The sequence below is a fragment of the Sorex araneus genome, chromosome 3 (assembly GCF_027595985.1).
Source record: "Sorex araneus isolate mSorAra2 chromosome 3, mSorAra2.pri, whole genome shotgun sequence".
In the NCBI taxonomy this organism is placed as follows: domain Eukaryota; kingdom Metazoa; phylum Chordata; class Mammalia; order Eulipotyphla; family Soricidae; genus Sorex; species Sorex araneus.
In genome coordinates, this window is record NC_073304.1 from 85,573,651 (window position 1) to 85,594,171 (window position 20,521).

At 47.4% G+C, this 20,521-nt stretch overlaps 1 protein-coding gene across 3 annotated transcripts in view; it reads left to right on the forward strand.

Annotated features, from left to right (window-relative positions):
* The window catches only part of EIF2AK4 (eukaryotic translation initiation factor 2 alpha kinase 4), a 102,196-nt gene that overhangs the window by 39,973 nt on the left and 41,702 nt on the right, over positions 1-20,521 (forward strand). For all 3 annotated transcript variants that reach the window (XR_008629295.1, XM_004609562.2, XM_055132441.1), the window contains exons 10-18: positions 1,478-1,584; positions 2,669-2,826; positions 6,322-6,749; positions 6,936-7,005; positions 11,834-11,917; positions 13,358-13,480; positions 15,197-15,301; positions 17,798-17,852; positions 19,579-19,658. Coding sequence is in view for 2 of the 3 variants with exons in the window: in XM_004609562.2 (XP_004609619.2) it covers positions 1,478-1,584; positions 2,669-2,826; positions 6,322-6,749; positions 6,936-7,005; positions 11,834-11,917; positions 13,358-13,480; positions 15,197-15,301; positions 17,798-17,852; positions 19,579-19,658 (1,210 nt within the window). In the remaining variant the exon portion in view is untranslated. The remainder of the gene's footprint in view (positions 1-1,477; positions 1,585-2,668; positions 2,827-6,321; positions 6,750-6,935; positions 7,006-11,833; positions 11,918-13,357; positions 13,481-15,196; positions 15,302-17,797; positions 17,853-19,578; positions 19,659-20,521) is intronic.

A 20,521-nucleotide genomic window follows, 5' to 3' on the forward strand; every position in this document is an offset into this window, starting at 1 on the left:
TCTTTTGCTTTTACACTTTACATTACTTTTCTTATTCCCAGCTACCATTTGACCTGATTCATACTGTCACTCCCTGTCATTGTCTTCCCCTTACAAAAATGCAAGCAGCTGCACTTGATTTGATTTTATTTACTTTTTTATTAACAGATCATTTATTATAGAGTGAAACTACGGATGATATAATAGTTATGGTGGCCTTGATTAAAAACAAATGAATCAAAGATGAGAAAGATACAAGATATAGGCTCAGTATCACAGCTAAAGAGGTTTAATACCGAAAATAAATATAGAGAGGAATTAATTTTTAGATTGAATAATCTCAGTTGATGCTATCACAAATTTTATATAACTTTGGACCACACTATAAAGATTAGGTTTCTATTACTAAACAATATAGCATTCTATATTTTATTAAATTAACATGCATTTAGGGGATAGGGAGAGACTGCAAAGGTTAGAGCACACGTAAGCCCAACTTGGTTTTGTCCTGACACCACACGGTACCAGAGCATCACCAAGGGTAACCTGTGGCGTGGTCCAAGTACATCAGGACCTGAGCAGGCTGCACTTGATTTTAAATAAGACCGTTTCTACTTGTACATAAAATGCAAGCAGACGGCTATAGACATACGATAGCAGTGGGCCACAACTGAGTCTTTATTCTCTCCTTCAAGTTTATATGCACCTGAAGATTTCTAAGTCCTCATTTAATGATTTCTCTTAAATGCAAAGACATTTAAAAATATTTATTTAGTTGCACCCTGATGCTGAAGGTGGCCAAAATAGCATTTAAAGAAATATAGTGATAGGGCTGGAATGATAGCACAGCGGGTAGGGTATTTACCTTGCACGCGGCCGACCTGTGTTCGATTCCCAGCATCCCATAGGGTTCCCTGAGCACCTCCAGGAGTAATTCCTGAGTGTATGAGCCAGGAGTAACCCCTGTGCATCACTGGGTATGACCCAAAAAGCAACAACAACAAAAAGACAGTGGATAGAATCTTACAGATTACTCTTGACCATAGATTATAGAAAGGAGAAGGATAGAGAAAAAGACAGAAAGTAACTGAGTGATTGGGGGGAGGAAAAGGGATAGGGGCCAGGCCAGGGCTCTTGGCATATTGGCTATATTTCAGTCATAGCAGGAAAGGGCATGGCCTGGTATCGGTATGTCCCTAAACTACAAAGCCAACAGTCCTGTAAGCATGATAACCAAACCACAATGACCAGCGTTAAAATGTGCCTGTCAAGGGAGCAGGCTGGAGGCTGGGAGGGAACCTATGGACATTGACCAAGGAAGTGGACGCTGGTGGTGGGATGGATGTTGGCACATGGAACACCTGCGCTATGAACAACTATGCAGATCACAGTGCCCTAATTTTTAAATTTTAAAAATTATTTAGAAAACATTTTTTTTTAGTCCTGCTAGCTTAGCATTTATTTCAATTGCTAAAGTTCCTTCTTCCCTCCCACTGAGGTGTGTTTGCTTGGATGACAAGGAAAGGTGGAGTCCTCAGCAGTTATTGAAACACAGCTTCATAAATCCTCAGCCCAAAATGCCTTTCCTGGAACAAAGTCCTGATGGTAAGTCTGTTACCACTCTTTTTTTTTTTGCTGCCCTCCTGGCAAGCAATCGTTTTGGTTTTGTTTGGGGTTTTTTGCTTGTTTTTCTGTCTTTAGGGAGTGGGGGTATGCACACCCAGCAGTGCTCTGGGCTTACTCCTGGCTCTGCACTCAGGGATCACTCCTGGTAGGGCTCTGGGAGATGTATGTGCTGCCAGGAATCGAACCTGGGATAGCTGCATGCAAGGCAAACACCCTGCATGCTGTACCATCTCTGTAGTTCTGGCCATTGATCGTTTTTTTGGTTTTGTTTTGTTTTTTGTTTCTTTAAACTTTTTATTAGTGAATCACTGTGAGGTACAGTTACAGACTTAAAAACTTTCGTACTTGCGTTTCAGTCATATAATGGTCGAGTGCCCATCCCTCCACCAGTGCCCATTTTCTACCACCAATGGTCCCAGCATCCCTCCCACCACCCCCTCCCCGTCCTTTCCCCATCCCACCCTGCCTCTGTGGCAGGGCATTCCCTTTTGTTCTCTCTCTCCTTTTGGGTGTTGTGGTTTGCAGTGGAGGTATTAAGTTGGCCATTGATCGTTTTGAAAGTGCTCTTAAACCTAAAACTAGACCTTTCTGTGTGGATTATTTATTTCATTTCATGTCAAGCTGTCCCGAAATCTATTCATGCCATGTGCACTGTGTGCAGGAAACTGGTTTTTGCTAGTCTCTGCTGCGAGGAGTGTCACTGGGGTTGCCCTTTTCATGGTTCTGTAACTCTTTTGTCCTGCCTTCTGCCACTTGACCAGATTTCCTGGCTGCTACTCAAGTAGCAGATTAAGGAACACGTGAAGAGATCTGGGTTTGGGTCCTGGCTTGATTGGTCACTTATTTCCTTACTCAACATCTTGGGACCCCAGCTGTAAACCTGCAGCAGTTGGTGTATTTCTAACTGCTTGGGGCCAAAGCCAGTAAGGAAAAATGTCAAAGGGTCTGCCAGGTGAAAGATCCTCCCGCAGACCTGCCTCCCTCGTAGTTGATGTAGCAGCTATTCCTCTCTCTCTCTCCTCTCTGAACCCTCGTTTGCCTCTGGCCTTTTGTTCCCTCTCAGATTCTGGGGGACAAGATTACGTGGAGACCGTTATCCCCAGCAACCAGCTGCCCAGTGCCGCCTTCCTCAGTGACACCCAGAGACAATTCTCCCGGTATTTCAATGAGTTTGAAGAATTACAACTTCTCGGCAAAGGGGCTTTTGGAGCCGTCATCAAGGTGAGAGACAGTAGCGCTGTCTGCACCCCTTCCAGAGTCACCTGGGTTCCATTTCTGCAGACTTTGGTTTTGGGACCACACCCAGGAGTGCTTAGAGCTTACTCCTGGCTCTGTGCTCAGGGCCTAGATGGGGATACCAGGGATTGAACCCAGGTTTGGCCAGGTGCAGGCCAAGTGCCCTGCCCTCTCTCCTATCTCTCTGGCCCTCCGAAAAAAAAAAAAAGTAAAATGGAAAGGGCGAGAGAGATAGTTTTCTCCCTTTGAGAGCCCCACAGCCTTCATGCCCACGTCTGATCTGGCATTTTGTTAGCTGCTGGGCCCATTATTATTGACTCACACTTCCATTTTAAGGAATTCCTGGGAGTTTGCAGTGTAGCATTCTCCACACCTGTCCATCATTCTTAGCATGTGTGACATGTCCTGAGACAAAAGTTTGAAAAATAATGCCAAGACTTCCTAGCATCCTCGACTGCATTAATTTGGCAGTAAATCAAAGCTCTGATTTCTTGGAGCACGTTCTGTATTTCAGTTGTGCGTGAGAGGTCCCCAGTTTCAATCTCATAGCATTACCATAAAACAAGTGTTTTTCCCATTTTCCACATATGGGATTGAGATTCAAGGAAATTGATTAGCCTGAAGTTTTGAAATCTACTCAAAGGTGAAACCAGCATTCAGAACCGAGTCTGTTTTGACCCAGAAAAAGCATGTGTGCATGCCACTGTTTGCATACACAGAACAGGTTATGGAAAATTCCATTTTATACTACTTAAAAAATTTTTTTTTCTTTTTTTTTTTTTACTGAATCACCCTGAGATAAACAGTTACAAAGTTTTTCATTGTTCATGACTGGATTTTACGCATACAATGTTCTAACACCCATCCCTTCACCAGTGTATATTTCCCACCACACCAATGTCCTCAGTTCCCTCTTCCAGCCACCCCCAGTCTGCCTCAGTGGCAGATACATCTCTCTCCCTCCCTTTCCCTCCCTCCCTCCCTTCCTCCCTTTCTCTCTGTCTCTCTCTCTGTCTCTCTCTGTCTCTCTCTCTCTCTCTCTCTCTCTCGTCACTATGTTTACAATACAGGTACTGTAAGCTGTAAGGTTATCATGAGTATCCCGTAACCTAATTTTAGTACTCAGTTCTTGTACAGAGTGATCATTTCCTACTGTCATTGTCACAGTGGTCTCTTCTCTCTCCTAACTGCCCTATTCCCCTTGTCCCTATTTGTGTCAATTTTATATTACATTTTGTCAGTCTTATCAACCAACTTCTTTTTCTGTCCATGGCCAAGTTGACATTTCATCACTTAATTTGACCTGCGTGGTTGGGACTGGTATGTTTCAATGAACAAAACTTTATCATATTTACAACAGTCGGGGGACAAAGATAGTGCAAGAATTAAGGTTCTTGCCTCTTGCCTTGCACACAGCTGACCCAGAATCTGTCCCCAGCACCACTTATGATCCCCTGAGTACTACTGGGTATTGCCCCAAAACAAAAAATCAAATTTAAAAAGAAAGATTAAAACAAAAATCAGATTTACTCCAGTCAGCCAATGCATGGTGAAACCCAGGATATGTTTCTCTGTGGGATGTGGAGCTTCGCCTTTGACATTTCCTGTCTTTAAGCTTACTGAGCTCCAAACTATTTTATTTTATATACTTATCCTAATACTTATGCTTCAATTCTTAGGGATAAGTATTAAAACCAAAATAACACTAAAATAAACACTAAAATAATAAAAATAATTCAAGCCTAAGAATTGCTAACAAAATTGATTATTTACTGAGTACCTTTTTCTATGAAGTCTTGATGCAGAAGATTTACCTACCTCATTTCATTTCATCCTTCCATCTAATCACTGTAGAAATAAGAGAAGTGGTAAAATTGCCGTTTTATGGGTAAGGTAATAGTTTTTCAGAATTTATGGAATTTTCTAAGTGGTTCCCACCACTTAGAATGTTAGTTAGCTGACCTAATATTGAGGAACTTGGGATAAAATTGCCAGCATCGTTGATTAAAGAGGGGAGCACAGCAGGGGAGGGGGTCCCAGGACATAGCTCAAGGGGCCAGGGTACACATGAAAGCCCAGATTCCATCCCTGGCACCCCACCTCACAACCACTTCCAGCACTCAGCTGTGGGTTTGGAGGTCCCCAAGTACTTGCCAGGGAGGTCCCGTCCAAAAAAAAAAAAAAATGAAAAGGGTCAGAGGGATAATATGGGACATCTTCCCTTGAACCCCCAAGCATCGTTGGGAGTGATCCCTGAGCCCAGAGCCAGGACCCCTCAGTACAGCCAGGTATGGCCCCCAAGTACACCCTCCCCCCAAATTTATTTATTTATTTTGCTTTTTTTGGGGGGGGGCCACACCCAGCAATGTTCAGGGGTTATTTCTGGCTCTGCACTAAGGAATTACTCCTTGCGGTGCTCTGGGCCATATGGGATGCTGGGAACTGAACTTGGGTCCGCAGCGTGCAAGGCAAACCCTCTACCCGCTGTGCTACGCTCCAGCCCCCAACCTCCCCAAATTCAAATGGAGAATATTTTCCCCAGGAAAACTAAAAACATCTAGTTTGGATTAAGATGTCTTCAAAGTTGTTCGCAGTTAAAACCCTCTCCAGCTTGAGAATTTCGGGCTCCTGGCTCTGGGCTCTTGATTCTCCTTAGAAGGCTGCGGCTGTGGTGGGGATCCACAGCCATAGTACAGCGGGTGGGGCGCTTCCCTTGTGTGGGAGAACAGTTTTTATCCAACAACCCAACATGCCCAGGCACGTTGCATACCAGGTCTGGGCGGGGAGGGGGATCAGGAGTAGAGGGGAGACAGGTGATGGCTGCTTACTTTGTTGCCAGATACACACATATTTTATAGAGGGTCTTGGCTTAAGAGGATGTCCAATCACTTAAAATTTAGCATTGCTGACCGATCACCTTTCCACTTCTGCTTTGCCCTGACCCAATCCCTGTTAGGGTTAGTTAAGAATGACTCCTGGTGGGGCTGGAGCGATAGCACAGCGGGTAGGGCATTTGCCTTGCATGCGGCCAACCCGGGTTCTATTCCCAGCATCTCATATGGTCCCCTGAGCACCGCCAGGGGTAATTCCTGAGTGCAGAGCCAGGAGTAACCCTTGTGCATCCCGGGTTTTTGGGTGTGACTCAAAAAGCAAAAAAAAAAAAAAAAAAGAATGACTCTTGGGGGGAAAGTGAGACTCAAGGCCGGATGCCTGATGCTTGTAAAATGTGCCCAGACGCTCCCTACTGGGTGCTATGCAGGGACAGATCTTATCTGCTCTGGCGCTTGTTGCCATGCTCCACATCCTTGCGTGCAGGGGTCCTGGTTTTGATACCCAGAACCCCAAATGGACCCTTGAACCTGGTGATCCCTGAGCACAGAGCCAGGAGCAATCCCCGAGCACTGCCAGATGAGTCAGCAGTGCCCGTGGGGGCAGGCTCCTGCATGCTGACCACGCCAACCGGGTCCTTTCCTGCGGCAGGTGCAGAACAAGCTGGATGGCTGCTGCTACGCGGTCAAGCGCATCCCCATCAACCCCGCCAGCCGGCACTTCCGCAGGATCAAGGGCGAGGTGACCCTGCTGTCGCGCCTGCACCATGAAAACATCGTGCGCTACTACAACGCCTGGATCGAGCGGCACGAGCGGCCCACGGGTCCCCCGGGCTCGGGGCCCCAGGCGCCCGAAGGGCCGGCTCCGCTGCGGCTCCCGCTGGACCAGGACACCACGGACAGCGTGGAGGCCGCCGCGCCGCCGCCCATCCTCAGCAGCTCCGTAGAGTGGAGCACCTCGGCCGAGCGCTCAGCCAGCGCCCGCTTCCCCGCCACCGCCGGCGTCGGCTCCAGCAGCGACGAGGACGACGACGACGACGACGAGGACGAGCACAGTGGGGTCTTCTCACAGTCCTTCCTGTAAGTGCACACATCCGGCTGCCCAGGAGTGCCCCTGATTCAGTCCGCACCAAGCCCAAGCCTTGGAAAAGGGATTGGTCAAAACGGTTTGCCCAGTTAAAATAAAAAGTACTCGTGGTGGTGCTCATGGATAAGGCAAGCTCCCAAACAACAACAGCAGTAATGATGATGATGATTCTCTTTTAGACCTGCTTCCGATTCTGAAAGTGATATCATCTTTGACAATGAAGATGAGAACAGTAAAAGTCAGAATCAGGTAAATATGTGAGAAGAAATTTTACATTTTAACCATCGTGGGTATGTAAATAAAACTGATGTTATAAAGCTCCTTACATCTGATAAGGAGCGAAGGTGGGCACCATCAGCTTTCATGCATGATCATGTAACACATTTGCTCCCATGTACTTTCAGGCCTTAATTTACTTACAGAGTCAGTACATGTCTCCTCATAGAAGGAATTTAAGACCCACGTAGGATTAGATGCAAATTAGCTGATCAGTCTGGAGCCTGATCAGTCTAGATGCAAATAACTAATCAGCCTAGAGCCTGAGCATTGCCTAGTTCCCTCTCCTATCATTTAATCCCAACTTGCCAACGTTTTCATAAACCAACCTCTTCTAACACTGTGAGTCAGCCTCTAGTGAACTATGAAATCAATTTCGAGGGTCAGAACCAGTGCTATTTTTATTGCCAGTGGAGGTTCCCTAACTTATTCGGCCTACTGCCCCTTTTTCAGAGGGAAAAATTATTGATCACTTCCCCAGTAAAATTACTTTCTTTTTTTTTTTTTCTCTCTTTTTGGGTCATACCCGGCGAGGAACAGGGGTCATTCCTGACTCTGCACTCAGGAATTACCCCTGGCAGTGCTCAGGGGACCATATGGGATGCTGGGAATCGAACCCGGGTCGGCCACATGCAAGGCAAACGCCCTACCCGCTATGCTATCACTCTAGCCCCTAAAATTACCTTCTTTTTTTTTTTTTCTTTTTGGGTCACACCCAGCGATGCTCAGGGGTTACTCCTGGCTTTGCACTCAGGAATTACTCCTGGCGATGCTTGGGGGACCACATGGGATGCCGGGGATTGAACCCGGGTCGGCCGCGTGCAAGGCAAACGCCCTACCCGCTGTGCTATCGCTCTGGCCCCTTAAAATTACCTTCTTAATTGAAAGATAGGAAGGGCTTCCCCAATCCACCCAGGGCTGCGCCACTCCTTCCCACCCCACCCCCTAGGGGGCGCTGTTACTCCCCTTTTGAAGCCTGCTCTAGAGAGATGAGTAGAGAACATCTGAGCGCATCACACACGCAGAGCTCGGCATGGCAACTTGTGTCTCATGAAATGAGCTCGAGGTATAATGGTAAATACGTTTCTTTGTGTGGATCATGGCTTGAACATTGTTCAACATAACTTTGCTCTGGGCCTTGGTCCTCACTTAATTTGTGTCTTCCTGTCCCCGGCTTTACAGATGCCTTTGGTAGAGTTCAAGATAAAGCATTTTGACTTTGGGGTTTTGGTCCACACCTCACAGTGCTCAGGCCCTACCCCTGGCTCTGTGGTTATTCCCAGTGTGGTACTGGGCATCAGACTGGACCTCCAGCACGCAAAGTATGCCCTCAAACTCTTAGGCTCTCTCCTCGGCCCCAAGGGTAAAGCTCTTGGTCTACTGGGGTCCCTGTCGGTTGTTGCTGCAGAGAGAGGTTGAATACGATGAATTTATTACCAGGAATAAACATTTTCTTACAACCAGTTATAAGGATGCACTGAATTAGGTAAAGAAATGTCTACAAGTAGATAGACAAGTAGTTCCGTTAGGGGTCTGAAGGGGAATTGGAGATGGTATGAGTTAAGGCAATGCCTTGCATGCTGCTTACTCTGACTCGGTCCCTGTCACCTCCTGGTCCCCTGAGCATCACAGGGTACAATCCAGGAGGCCCCTGTGTGCCCCTGGAGTAAACCAGGGAGTCCCTAGCAGCACTGCATCCTCGCACCCTCTCATTGAACCGCCAGCCCAATTGAGCAAGAATCACCAGAAGGGTCCTGATCCTTCTGAGCACTGCTTAGAAGTCCCCCCAAAAATGGGGCACTGGGAATAGCACTCAGAAGTAGACACATATCTTGAATATATGAAGCATGCGATTGAATCCTTGGCACTGCACGAAGAAATGAAGAGCTAGGGCCTGGAGATGGCTGGGTGGTAGAGCACCTATCTTGTGGGTGTGGGACCTCCAGCTCCATCCCTGGCACAGCCCCACACAACCCTGCACTCCATTTGCAATCCCTGATGCCACAAGAATAGTGCATAGTCTCTGCAGCACCCTCAGCAGGTGTGGGGGAACCCCCTATTCTATCTATAGCAACGATAAAGGAAAGGTAAAATAAAGGAATGTTGAAGAATAAAGCTTACTAAAATACTGATTTGGGGGCTGGAGTGTTAGTACAGCAGGTAGGGCATCTGCCTTGTACACAGTCGGCTCAGGTTCAATCCCTGGCATTCCATATGGTCCCCCAGCAAAACCAGGAGTAAGTAATTCCTGAGTGCAGAGCTAGAGGTAACCCCTGAGCATTCCTGGGTGTGACCCAAAAAGACCAAAAATATGTCAATGGCCCTGTTTCCCAGCACCGTGTATGGTCCCCCCAGGCACTGCCAGGCGTGGCCCCTGAGCACTACCAGTGTTTGTCTCCAAAATGTAAAATAAATTAATAAAATCACCATAAATTCCTCTACTGAAATGTAAAAGTTTAAGTTGGAGAGATGGCTCAACTTCCTGGGTTCAACCCCCAACACATTGTCCAAGTATAACCAGGAACGACCTCCCCCCAAGCACTGAGCTAGGAGTTGCCCCTGAACACCACCAGCTGTGGCCCCAAAACAAAACAATAAAAATTATGCTTTATACTTAGCCATGAAAATAACATAAGGAGCGGAGACATAGGACAGTGTATAGGGTGCTTGCCTTGCATGCAGCCAACCCCAGAGTCTATCTCCCCGGCACCACGTCTGGTCCCCTGAGCAGAAAACCAGAAGTAAGCTCTGAGTACAACCAAGTATGTCCCAAATAAAAATAAATAACGTAAGCTAAGCTGCAACCTTTAGCTTAAGCATGAGTTGTCCATTTTATTATCACAGGGGCACCAATTCTCACTCCTGATTTTGCCCAGTTATGGGTAATATCCTGCAGGCATTCTAATTAATGGAACAAAGCCTCCGAGAGATTAACTGTCCTTGGCAGATAATCTCCCAGAGAAGATAGATGATTCAGGAGTAGAATCTGGTTGTTTCTTGAGCTTTTGCTTTTGTTTTTTCTTGAAGGAAATATGTTATATATATTTAATATATTTAAATATAGTATAATATGGTAAATATATTTAAATTTTTTAATATTTAACATTTTAAAACATTTAACATTTTAAATTCATATTATATTTAAATATATAGCTATATAACATATTTAAATATGCACTGCACTGTAGCAATGTCGTCCCATTGTTCATCGATTTGCTTGAGCAAGCATCAGTAAGGTCTCCATTGTGAGATTTGTTACTGTTTTTGGCATATTGAATACACCATGGGTAGCTTGCCAGGCTCTGCCGTGCAGGCAGGATACTCTCGTAGCTTGCTGGGCTCTCCAAGAAGGACAGAGGAATTGAACCTGGTTTGGCTACATGCAAGGCAAATGCCCTACCCCCTGTGGTATCACTCCAGTCCAATAAATGAGTATATTTAAAAAAAAAAAATAGAAGGTATATGTACCATTGAAAAGGAGAAAAACAGGGGTCGGAGCCATAGTACAGCAGCGAGGGCATTTGCCTTGCATGTGGCCAGTCTGAGTTCAATCCCTGGCATCCCATATGGTTCCCTGAGCCCTGTTAGGAATGATCCCTGAGTACCACTAGGTGTGACCCCAAAACAAGAAGTATGGTTCTGGGGAGACAGTACTGTGGGTAGAGCACTTGCCTTGAATGAAACCAACCCAGATTCAATCTCCAGTACTACACATGGATCCTCTAAGTCCCGTCAAGAGTGATCCCTGAGAGGGGCTGGAGCGATAGCACAGCAGGTAGGGCGTTTGCCGACCTGGGTTCAAATCCCAGCATCCCATATGGTCCCCTGAGCACCACCAGGAGTAATTCCTGAGTGGAGTAACCCCTGTGCATCGCCAGGTGTGACCCAAAAAAGCAAAAAAAAAAAAAAAAAAAAAGAGTGATCCCTGAGCAGCCCCTAGAACCTGTCCCGCTCTCATATTTAAATATAATATAGTGATAGCACAATGGGTAGGGTGTTTGCCTTGCACGCGGCCAACCCGGGTTAGATTCCTCCACTCCTCTTGGAGAGTTCGGGAAGCTACCGAGAGTATCTCGCCCACACAGCAGAGCCTGGCAAGCTACCTGTGGCGTATTCGATATGCCAAAAACAGTAACAAGTCTCACAATGGAGACATTACTAGTGCCCGCTAGAGCAAATTGATGAGCAACGAGATGACAGGGACAGTGATAATTAAAATATATATGTGTGTGTATATATATATGTATATATATACATACATATATATATATACACATATATATATGTTAGCCTGCCTGCTTCCTGCCCTTTTCCCCATAGGACAATATTAATGGCTAAAGAATGCATCCCTTTATTTATTTATTTATTTATTTATTTATTTATTTATTTATTTTGCTTCTTGGGTCACACCCGGCGATGCACAGGGGTTACTCCTGGCTCTGCACTCAGGAATTACTCCTGGCGGTGCTCAGGGGACCATATGGGATGCTGGGATTCGAACCCAGGTCGGCCGCGTGCAAGGCAAACACCCTACCCGCTGTGCTATCACTCCAGCCCCAAGAATGCATCCCTTTAATACTTACCAGTTTTCCCCATTCTCCTTTCCAGCAACATCTTGCAAATAGCCTTTTACATGCTGTCAATCTCTCCCCAAAGAGGCTCTGTCTGCTCACTGTCCTTCCCTCTGAGGCAGCAGACGGGCATGTTGGGGCTGGGGGAGAGCACCCGTAACTTGGTGAAAGTGATGCCTTTGTTTAAGTCCTGCTCCCTCTTGATTTCTCCTGTGTTCCTCTGGGCCTAGGACGGAAGCTGCAATGGAAAGAGTAGTCAGCTGGAAAGTGAGCCGTCGGGGACCACGGGGGCGGTGCACTACCTGTACATCCAGGTGAGGCCTTGGCTACCCCCCACAGCTGAGAGGGGATGTGTTTCTGGCGATGGGGGCAGGACAGTGCTCAGTGGCACCTGCACAAATGAACTGGATTCCTCTGGGGAGGCCCCTTCTCCCTGGCCTTGAACTCTGTGCCTGCCATTTCCCAAGCTGGAGACCACAACAGCTTTGGCCATGGTCCCAAACACTGGGTTCAGGCCATGTGTGTTCCGTCCTGAATGGACCTGATACTTGTCTGAGGTTGGGCATAGTTCTTCAGCATTGTGTGCCCCTGGCTCCCCACCTCTCCGTTAAATAAAAGTGACGCAATGGCTTATGAATAAAGAAGATTGTACCTAATGCGGTCATTGACACCATATTGCTGAGCTCCATAATGCTGTGTGTATACAGAAGCTCCCTCTTTGTCCAAACAAGCTGAGTCTCCACCAGTGAGGGGCGGTGTGTATGCATGCGCCCACGTATGCTGAATTAGGACTGGGCTCTGGGGGAACTAGTGCCCAGACAGACCATTCCCAATGAAGGCAGCCCCAGGCTTTGACCTGTCCACATGCCTCAGGGCCAGGGATCTGGTCAGTGAGAGGCTCATGCGCTTCTCGGCATGCTGTGCCCCTGCTCCCTTGTGAATCCCCTCTGGCTTGAGGTGCGGAAGTTAGGCTCATCATGTAGCCTGAAGGGCGGGTCCGAATTTGTGACTGGTTATTCTGAGCATGAAAGGATTGTTCTTATGTCTTGAAGTAATTAAATCTTGAGGTCACAGATATAACTCACTGGTAGAGCACTTGCCTTGATGGTGTGAAACCCTGGGATTGATTCCCGAAACTATCAAGACAACAAGCAACTTCAAATTCTTCCCAGCACTATTTAAAAGCCCACGGCAGAGATGGAAAGGTAGCCCAGGGGTAAGGTGCTGGCTTTGCATGCAGCTGATCCCAGTTCAGCCACCCAGCACCCCATATGTCCCTCCAAACACTGTGAGAGTCCCAAACACGGAGCCAGCAATAGCCTCTGAGCACCATTAGGTGTGGTCCAAAAGCCCACTCCTTCCCTCAAGGAAGGAAGAAAGGAAGGAGGGAGGGAAGGGAGGGGGGAGGAGGGGGGGAGACAGAGAGAGAGAGAAAGGGAGAAAGAAAGAAGAAAGAAAGAAAAGAAAAGAAAAAGAGAGAGGGGAGGGAAGGGAGGGAGGTAGGGAGGGAGGAACTCATGGCAGGGCAGAGGACATGGTTCAAAGGACCGGAGAACATGTTTTGGCTCAATCTTTGGCACTGCAGGGTTGTGTCCATCCCATCCGTTCCCCTGCCACCTCCCCACCCATACTCTGATGACCTCAGCACATAACAGAAATGCATAGCATGTTGGGAAATGGGTTCAGGTCCACTCTTGCTGACTCTAACTGTTCCCCCTCCCCGCCCCTCCCCGCTTGTGTGTCCTCACCCCTAGATGGAGTACTGTGAGAAGAGCACCCTGCGCGACACCATTGACCAGGGACTGTACCAGGACACTGTCCGACTCTGGAGGCTTTTCCGAGAGATTCTGGATGGATTAGCCTACATCCACGAGAAAGTAAACCCTGCGCCCTGTCTCTGAACTTAGGTTTGCATAAACATGTAAGGCAAAAGGAAGCAGTGTCTGTCAGTGTAGACGGGAGCAAATCAGAAGGAGAGTTCGGAAAATACTGACGTCTGTCCTTAGAGGGAAGGGAACAGCCCCGCTTTGGAAAGTCCAGAGCAGACAGGGAAGGCTCGGACAGGTCACACCCCTCTCCTGCCCATGCCTGGGGTCTGTGACTGACAGCCACCTTTACAATTTCAAATGGTTGTGGAGAACCAAAGAATAACACAGTGCATGAAAGTTCTACGAAAGCCCCATCCCCATCTGTACATTTTTATTGAAGACAGCAGGCTTTTGACCTTACCGGGAAATGTTTGCTTCCACGTGGCCTCTGGCTGTTACACTGTCATAGTTGTCCCTTTGGAGGGATGGTGGCCGGGACCGTGTGTGGCCTTTCAAGCCCAAAATATTTTGCTCTCTGGCCTTCTATGGAAAAGGCTGCCCAGCCCTGGGAGGTCATCTGAACGTGTGTGGAATATAAGAGGAAACCCTTGAGGGGTTTATGAAAAAGGGACAGTGTGATGGATCCAGGGCACTTTATTTGGGTCTTAGTAGAAACGTGGCAGAATTAGGAAAAGATGGAAATGGGACTCTGACAGAGCTTGCCAGGGGTATAAAATGGCATTTTGAAACGAGAAGGAGAAATCACCATTACATTGTAACCGCTGATGGGCCCAGCGTCAAGATAGAGTAAAATGAAGCACTGCTTTCATTTTACAAATGGAATTATCTAATGCATTAGCCAGTGTAAATATGTTTTCCCTTTGCCTCAATTTTCTTTAACCTGAAAATGTTTATGCTATACTACATTCATACTAAAAAGCCAGGAGTGTGATTTGCACATGGCAAGTTTATAAATGGCTCTGTGGAAACATAATGTGCAAGGTTGGAAGTGAAAATGAGCTGTAATGAGGACCATTAGAACCCTATTACTGTCCTCTCAGCCTGCTCTCCCAAGACAAAACTCTCCATGCTCATCTCTTGGTCTAATTTGCTCCTTCCTCTGGTCATCTGTTGGATGCTCTTCACCGTACCTTACCCAGCAAGACCAGCAGAGACAAGTATATAACAAAATCCATGTTCAAGAGAGTCTTCTTGGGTTTTGAGGAAGTCAAGATATACCTTCATGTATAGGCAAAAGAGATCAGACAGTAAAATACTTCATTCCATTAGGTATCCCCGAATGACACCTGGAATAGCAGGATTATGCAAATGCCATTAGGAAGGGGAGAAAAGTGTCCAAGTGTTCACTGGGAGTATAGGGCTGAGGACTTAGAGTTCACTCTGTAAGGCCTGATGCATAATCTGGCACTTGTAGATGTTGATCTAATTCAGATGAGTGAAGGAAGCCAAGCATTTCCTAGGCATGGGACAAACACCCTGTGAGCTAAGGAATGGTTCTGTGATTCAGTAGCAAAATTGTGAACCTGGGGTTAGAGGGGCATGGGAGCCACCTGGATTTGACCTGATGGGAACCAGCAGCAGATGGGCTGGGAGCGGGCATCAGTTATTGCCGAATATGTGGGAGGCATCTCGGAGGCCCACCAGCATGGCCCAGTGTGGCTTGTGGGAGAAAAGCTCCTTCATTTTTCTCACTAGGTTGGCCTTTCTGACTAGGAGACATCATTTCAGAAATGGTCATTGGTTTCTTGTGCTCCTTCCCATCAGGGAATGATTCACCGTGATCTGAAGCCTGTCAACATTTTTTTGGATTCTGACGACCATGTGAAAATTGGCGATTTCGGTCTGGCGACAGATCACCTAGCCTTTGCTGTGAGTATTTTTCAGTAAGACTGATTCTGACAATGGACTCACATGGTAATCCCAAAGGCATTAGAAGGCTTTGTAATGAGTTCACTGAATTCTGCCTTGTAATCCCCAGGAAATGAGGCGGGTCTGATGGGACTGTAAATCATCTCTGAAGTGTGGAAATTGCGAATGCATTTTAGCCAGTGTCATCACTTGAGGGGCATAAAATTAGTGGCTTGTTGGACTGGGGCTAGCGCTAGCATGCAGAAGCATTAGGTTCAGTCCCTGGAACCACAAGTTTGATCCCCTGAACACTGCCAAGAGCAAACTCCCCACCGGTGACCTCCCCCTCCCAGCACCCCGGGGTATGGTCCTGAAACAAAAACAAAGATCGTTCATCTGTGGGCAATGTTTAAGTCTGATCCATATAAATACTTGTAGCTATTTGGTGCTTTGATCAGTTATGCTGGGCACTGGGCAAGGTGGTTTGTACTTGAAATATTTTAATGTGTGAATGGGCATAAGGTGGTTTTTACTTGAAAGATTTTAATTTGTGAATGGGAATAAGGCTCAAAATCACATAACCATCGGGAAAACCAGCATTGGACAGTGTATTCAGAATTTAATGGAGGCAGTTAACATACAAAGCTAAACTAGTAGAAAGCGAGAGAAATAGTGATGCCACGAGAAATTCTGCACATGGTTATGAGGATGAAAAAAGATTGATAAAGAAATAGCATTTTGATTCAGCCTCAATGAATAGGTGGGAGTCCAGCAGGATGAGCTGGTGGCAAGATGCTGACAGGAGCTGGAGATTTCAGAAAGAACAGCATGAGCAAAGGCCCTGTGGTGGGTTGATAGGATTATTTGCAGGCCAGCATGTTACTTGACAGCTCCAAATGACAAAGTGTACATGTGCAGTGAGAGAATGCTGGAAGGACAGGAGCCAGGCAGGTGGCAGGCCCTGAGTGACAGAGAAAGAATCATACCATCCCATGTGCCTACGTGTCAAAATCTTTAGTCAGTGCAGTTCATGCTAAGGATGGTCATGCTAAGAGGAAAAATATGGGATTTTGATTGTTGCAAGAACCAGCACAGGGTCTAAATTAGAAGGTTAGGGAGAGAGGAAATGAAAGGGGACCGATCAGAGTATGACCCAGCAGCCAGAGACAGTAAAGAGACAGCGAGTCGGGTTCTTTGCCTTACGTGCAGCCAACAAGGCGGGTTCCATCCCCAGGTCCCTGGAGTACCGAGCCAGGAGTGAGCCCTGAGCACCACGGGGTGCAGCCCAAATCCCCTCTCCTCTTCCCCGCCTGCCCCTCACCCCTCAAAAAGGAAAAAAAAAAAAGCCAGGCACAATGGGATCCAGACAGGAACAACAGGATGATCTGTACGGAGATATTGATCCCCTGAACTTGGCACCTGGAGGACTGACTGTGGCCTAGTTAGGTCAGCTTTAGCACCCAGTCCCGGACACCCCTTGACCTGGACTGGAACCAGGTGTGACAGCTCTGCCACTTTGGCATGACCTCAGGCAAATGGGTTCTCTGGCACAAGCATCCTGTACTAGCAGCTGCTCCCCAGAGTTGTCTCGTGCTGGGCGCTCAGGACACGTCCAGGCTGCTGGCTCTGCAAGGGGCGCTGGGCATAGGAGCCCCCCGAGTGATGTCACAAGCTTGGCCATCCAGGGCCCAGCTGGGTGTGGTGGGCGGGTCTACACAGAGACCTGCGCAGAGAGGCGAGGCTCAGAGGCTGGTGGGAACAGATGGGGCAGTGGGCTTGGTGACTGGACCCCCCCATCAGGCCCAGAGCAAGTCCCACAAGGCTAAGAAGCAAATCCAGTGTTTCTTTGTTGATTTGCTATCAGGGTACCCCAAATCAACACTACTGGCTGTTCAGAAAAGTACCCGAGATAGGATGCGGGGGAGAACTTTATCCCAGATAGTACTCTAGTGCTCTCCTGCTCCTTTTTGCTTAGTGGACTTTTTCACCAGAACTTAGGGGTATTTTTTTTGGTAAACACCTCAAATGTCATTAAGTATTAGTGGGGTGGGAATAGTCCTGCCAGTGAATTAGTCTGTTCTCTGAATGTTGACCATACGACCCTCACATTTTCATGACTTCAAATACTATGACAAATAGAAGTGAGGTGAATGAGAACAAAGCAAAATAAAAAAAGCAAAGCTGCAGTTCTCAGTTATTGTGTTTTTAGTAAACTGGTTCTGTCTTGACATTTGGGGTATGAACAAAAATTGGTTCCCCGGGTTGGGGTTTCTGTGACAGAGAGCTCTGCCGTGGGTGACCCTTTCTTTTCCTTCTGGATGTCATCGTTCCCAGCCTGTCCTGTATTTTCAGCTTACTCAGTGTTGAAGCTTAAATATTCAAAGCTCAAAATCCACATTCTCATCATTATTCAGTTCTCTGTGTAGCCCTTCTTTATTGTCTGGTTAGAAATGAGCGCGTTGTGCCTGTGGAATAGACAGCATTGTAATTTGCAGTTTGGCTCCCTTGTACTTTCAGGCTGACGGCAAACAAGATGACGCCACGGAGCACCTGATTAAGTCCGACCCTTCAGGTAAATCCAGGAGAGTGTGTGTTTAACTAAGGTTTTCAACACAGGCCCAAAATGCCTTTGCTTTTTCCTTTCTTTTTCTTCATGCATGAAGAAAGCTCTCTCCAGGTACTGGATATGATCTCCAACATTGTCCTCTGTGCTGTAAACACATATATTCCCTCCAGAAGTGTCCTCCCACTACTGTTACTGCATATTTTCTTCATGGTCAGGACGCTTCACTCAGCAGGGAGAGAGTATGAGTTTAGGGCTCATGCATTGCACGCAGTCAAACCTGGTTTGATTCCCGATGCCACATAATCTCCTAATCATTACCAGGCATAGCCCTGGAGTTCCCTGAGTGGTCCTGAGTATTCCCAGGAGAGGTCCCCAAACCTTCTGAGCACTGCTTAGTAGATTTCACACAAAATTAGGGAAAATATAGCATTTAACATAAGCAGACTCCCTTAGGAAGTGTTTAGGTATATGTAAAAAACATCTGCCAGGGGGTGACCCGGCGGCTCTCCCCATCGGCCGCCCCCGGGTGTTCAGGGGGTCAGTCCCAGGCCGCTCGCCCAGCCCGAGCGGCCCGGGCCATGGGGCAGACTGAGGAGGAAACAAGGGCCAAGTTGGTTGATTGATCAGTTGCCATTTACTTCTGTCTCTCTCTCTGCTTCTCTCCCGGCTCTTGATCTCTCCCTAACCCACTCTTACAGCCTAGTTAAATCCCCACAGCATGGGGGTGTTGGGCCTTACACAGAGGTGTGGTCACAATCAATAGGGTTAAAGTTCTTTCCCTCAGCACCAATGGTCCCAGCATCCCTCCCACCACCCCCACCCTGTCACCTTCACCCCAGCCCGCCTCTGTGGGCACTGGTAGAGGAGATCATTGTATGACTGAAACGTAAGCATGAAAACTTGTAAGTCTGTAACTTTGTCTCATGGTGATTCACTAATTAAAAAAAAAAAAAGTTTCTTTCCCTCAGGGAATAATGCTTCTAGGACAGATTCTCTTTCAGCAGGACAAAACACCTATGGACAGAATCCCATGAGTGTGTTTCTCCTCTTCTCGTCCAGCAAACATATAAGCATTCATAATATTAATCATTTTGTGGTATATATTAGTGTAAAATATTTTTTTAATGTAGGAGTACTGCTATTTATTCCAGCATAAAATATTTGAATCTGACACCTGTGTTTTTATTTGGAAAGATTTCTCTTTGTTGTTTTCTGTTTGGCGCCATACCTGGTGGTGCTCAGGGAATCACTCCTTGCAGTGCTCAGGGGACCATATGGGATGCCAGGGATTGAACCCAGGTCAGCTGTGTGCGAGGCAAACGCCCTGTCTGCTGTACCATCTTTCCGATTCAGGAAGTACTTAATTCTAAATTTGTCATGGCTCAAGTTATGAAAGCACTTTAGTTTTTGTTCCTTTCACTCTGCTGCTCAGGATTCTGAGAAACTGAAACTTACAGTTGGAATAATTGCTGCTCTGACCCCATGTAGCATTGTGGTTCCCCTCAAGACCTGGGTCGATCAGGCCCCCTGTGGGCCTCTACCCCTCCTGCAGCCCCTGAGAGGTTCTGGTTGGCCATGCAAGACCTGGGGACTCTGCCTGGAGAGATGCACACTACTGTCCCCTGGGAATGGACCCTGTCTCGTTCAAGAAACCTGTTTTCTGCTTGCCCCCATGTTGGCCTTGTTTCCTTGTCTTCTGCTCCTGGAAAGCTGTCACACTTGCCTTCCACAGGGCATTTGACTGGCATGGTTGGAACCGCTTTGTACGTAAGCCCAGAGGTCCAAGGAAGCACCAGATCTTCGTACAACCAGGTAAAGGGGGCGCATGGCGGGAGAAGGGTCATCCAGAACACAGCTGCGGGTTCAGATCAGTGGAGAAGAGGAACCCTGGCCATTTCACCTTTCGTGTGCCCACACGCATGTTGAGAAAGTACGCCCAACAGGACACGCAGGGCCCAAGCACAGGGACCAGAGCCCAGAGTGTTCTAGCAGGGGACTTACAATCCCTTCGACTATCCAAACATTTGAACTAACTCAGGCTGGAGCCAAGCTCTAGGAATGCAGGGAACAAGGAAATCAAATAAGGCGGGTGCCTTATTCCAGCCTTCAGGGAGTATATGTATTGGTGGGTGAAACATGTGATGAGGAAAAACTATTAAAAAAAAAAAGGAGGGCCAAGGAGATATAGCTCAGGGGACCAAAGCACATGGCGTGCATGTGTGAGCCAGGAAAGTAGTTGGGAGACACGAGGAAAGACACAGAAGGAGGAATCCTACTGGGAGTGGGTTAAATTTTAAGTGCCTGGGGAGAAACTGGATTAGATGTGTAGCAGACTCTCAGAGACGCAAGACTTGAATTGAGCGGGCGGGCCAGGGTGGGAGGTGTATGTGAACGTCAGCAGCAGCTCACCAATGGAATTACCCCCGTGAGACCAGGTGCACCCACGCCGGCAGGAACCCGGAGCTAAACTGTAAAACACTGATGAAGTGTATTGGCCGGGCAGTTTGCCCCCAGGCTGACTGCAGGCCTGGGCAGTTGCTGCTGCGCTGGCACCGTTTCCCGACTGCCCCATGGGGGCACAGGGCAATGCATGAATTTCCTGACGGCAGCGTGGAAGCGTGGAATGAATCTTCCAGCAGGCTCTGCTCGCCTCTCCGGCTTGGCCGTTCCTCACT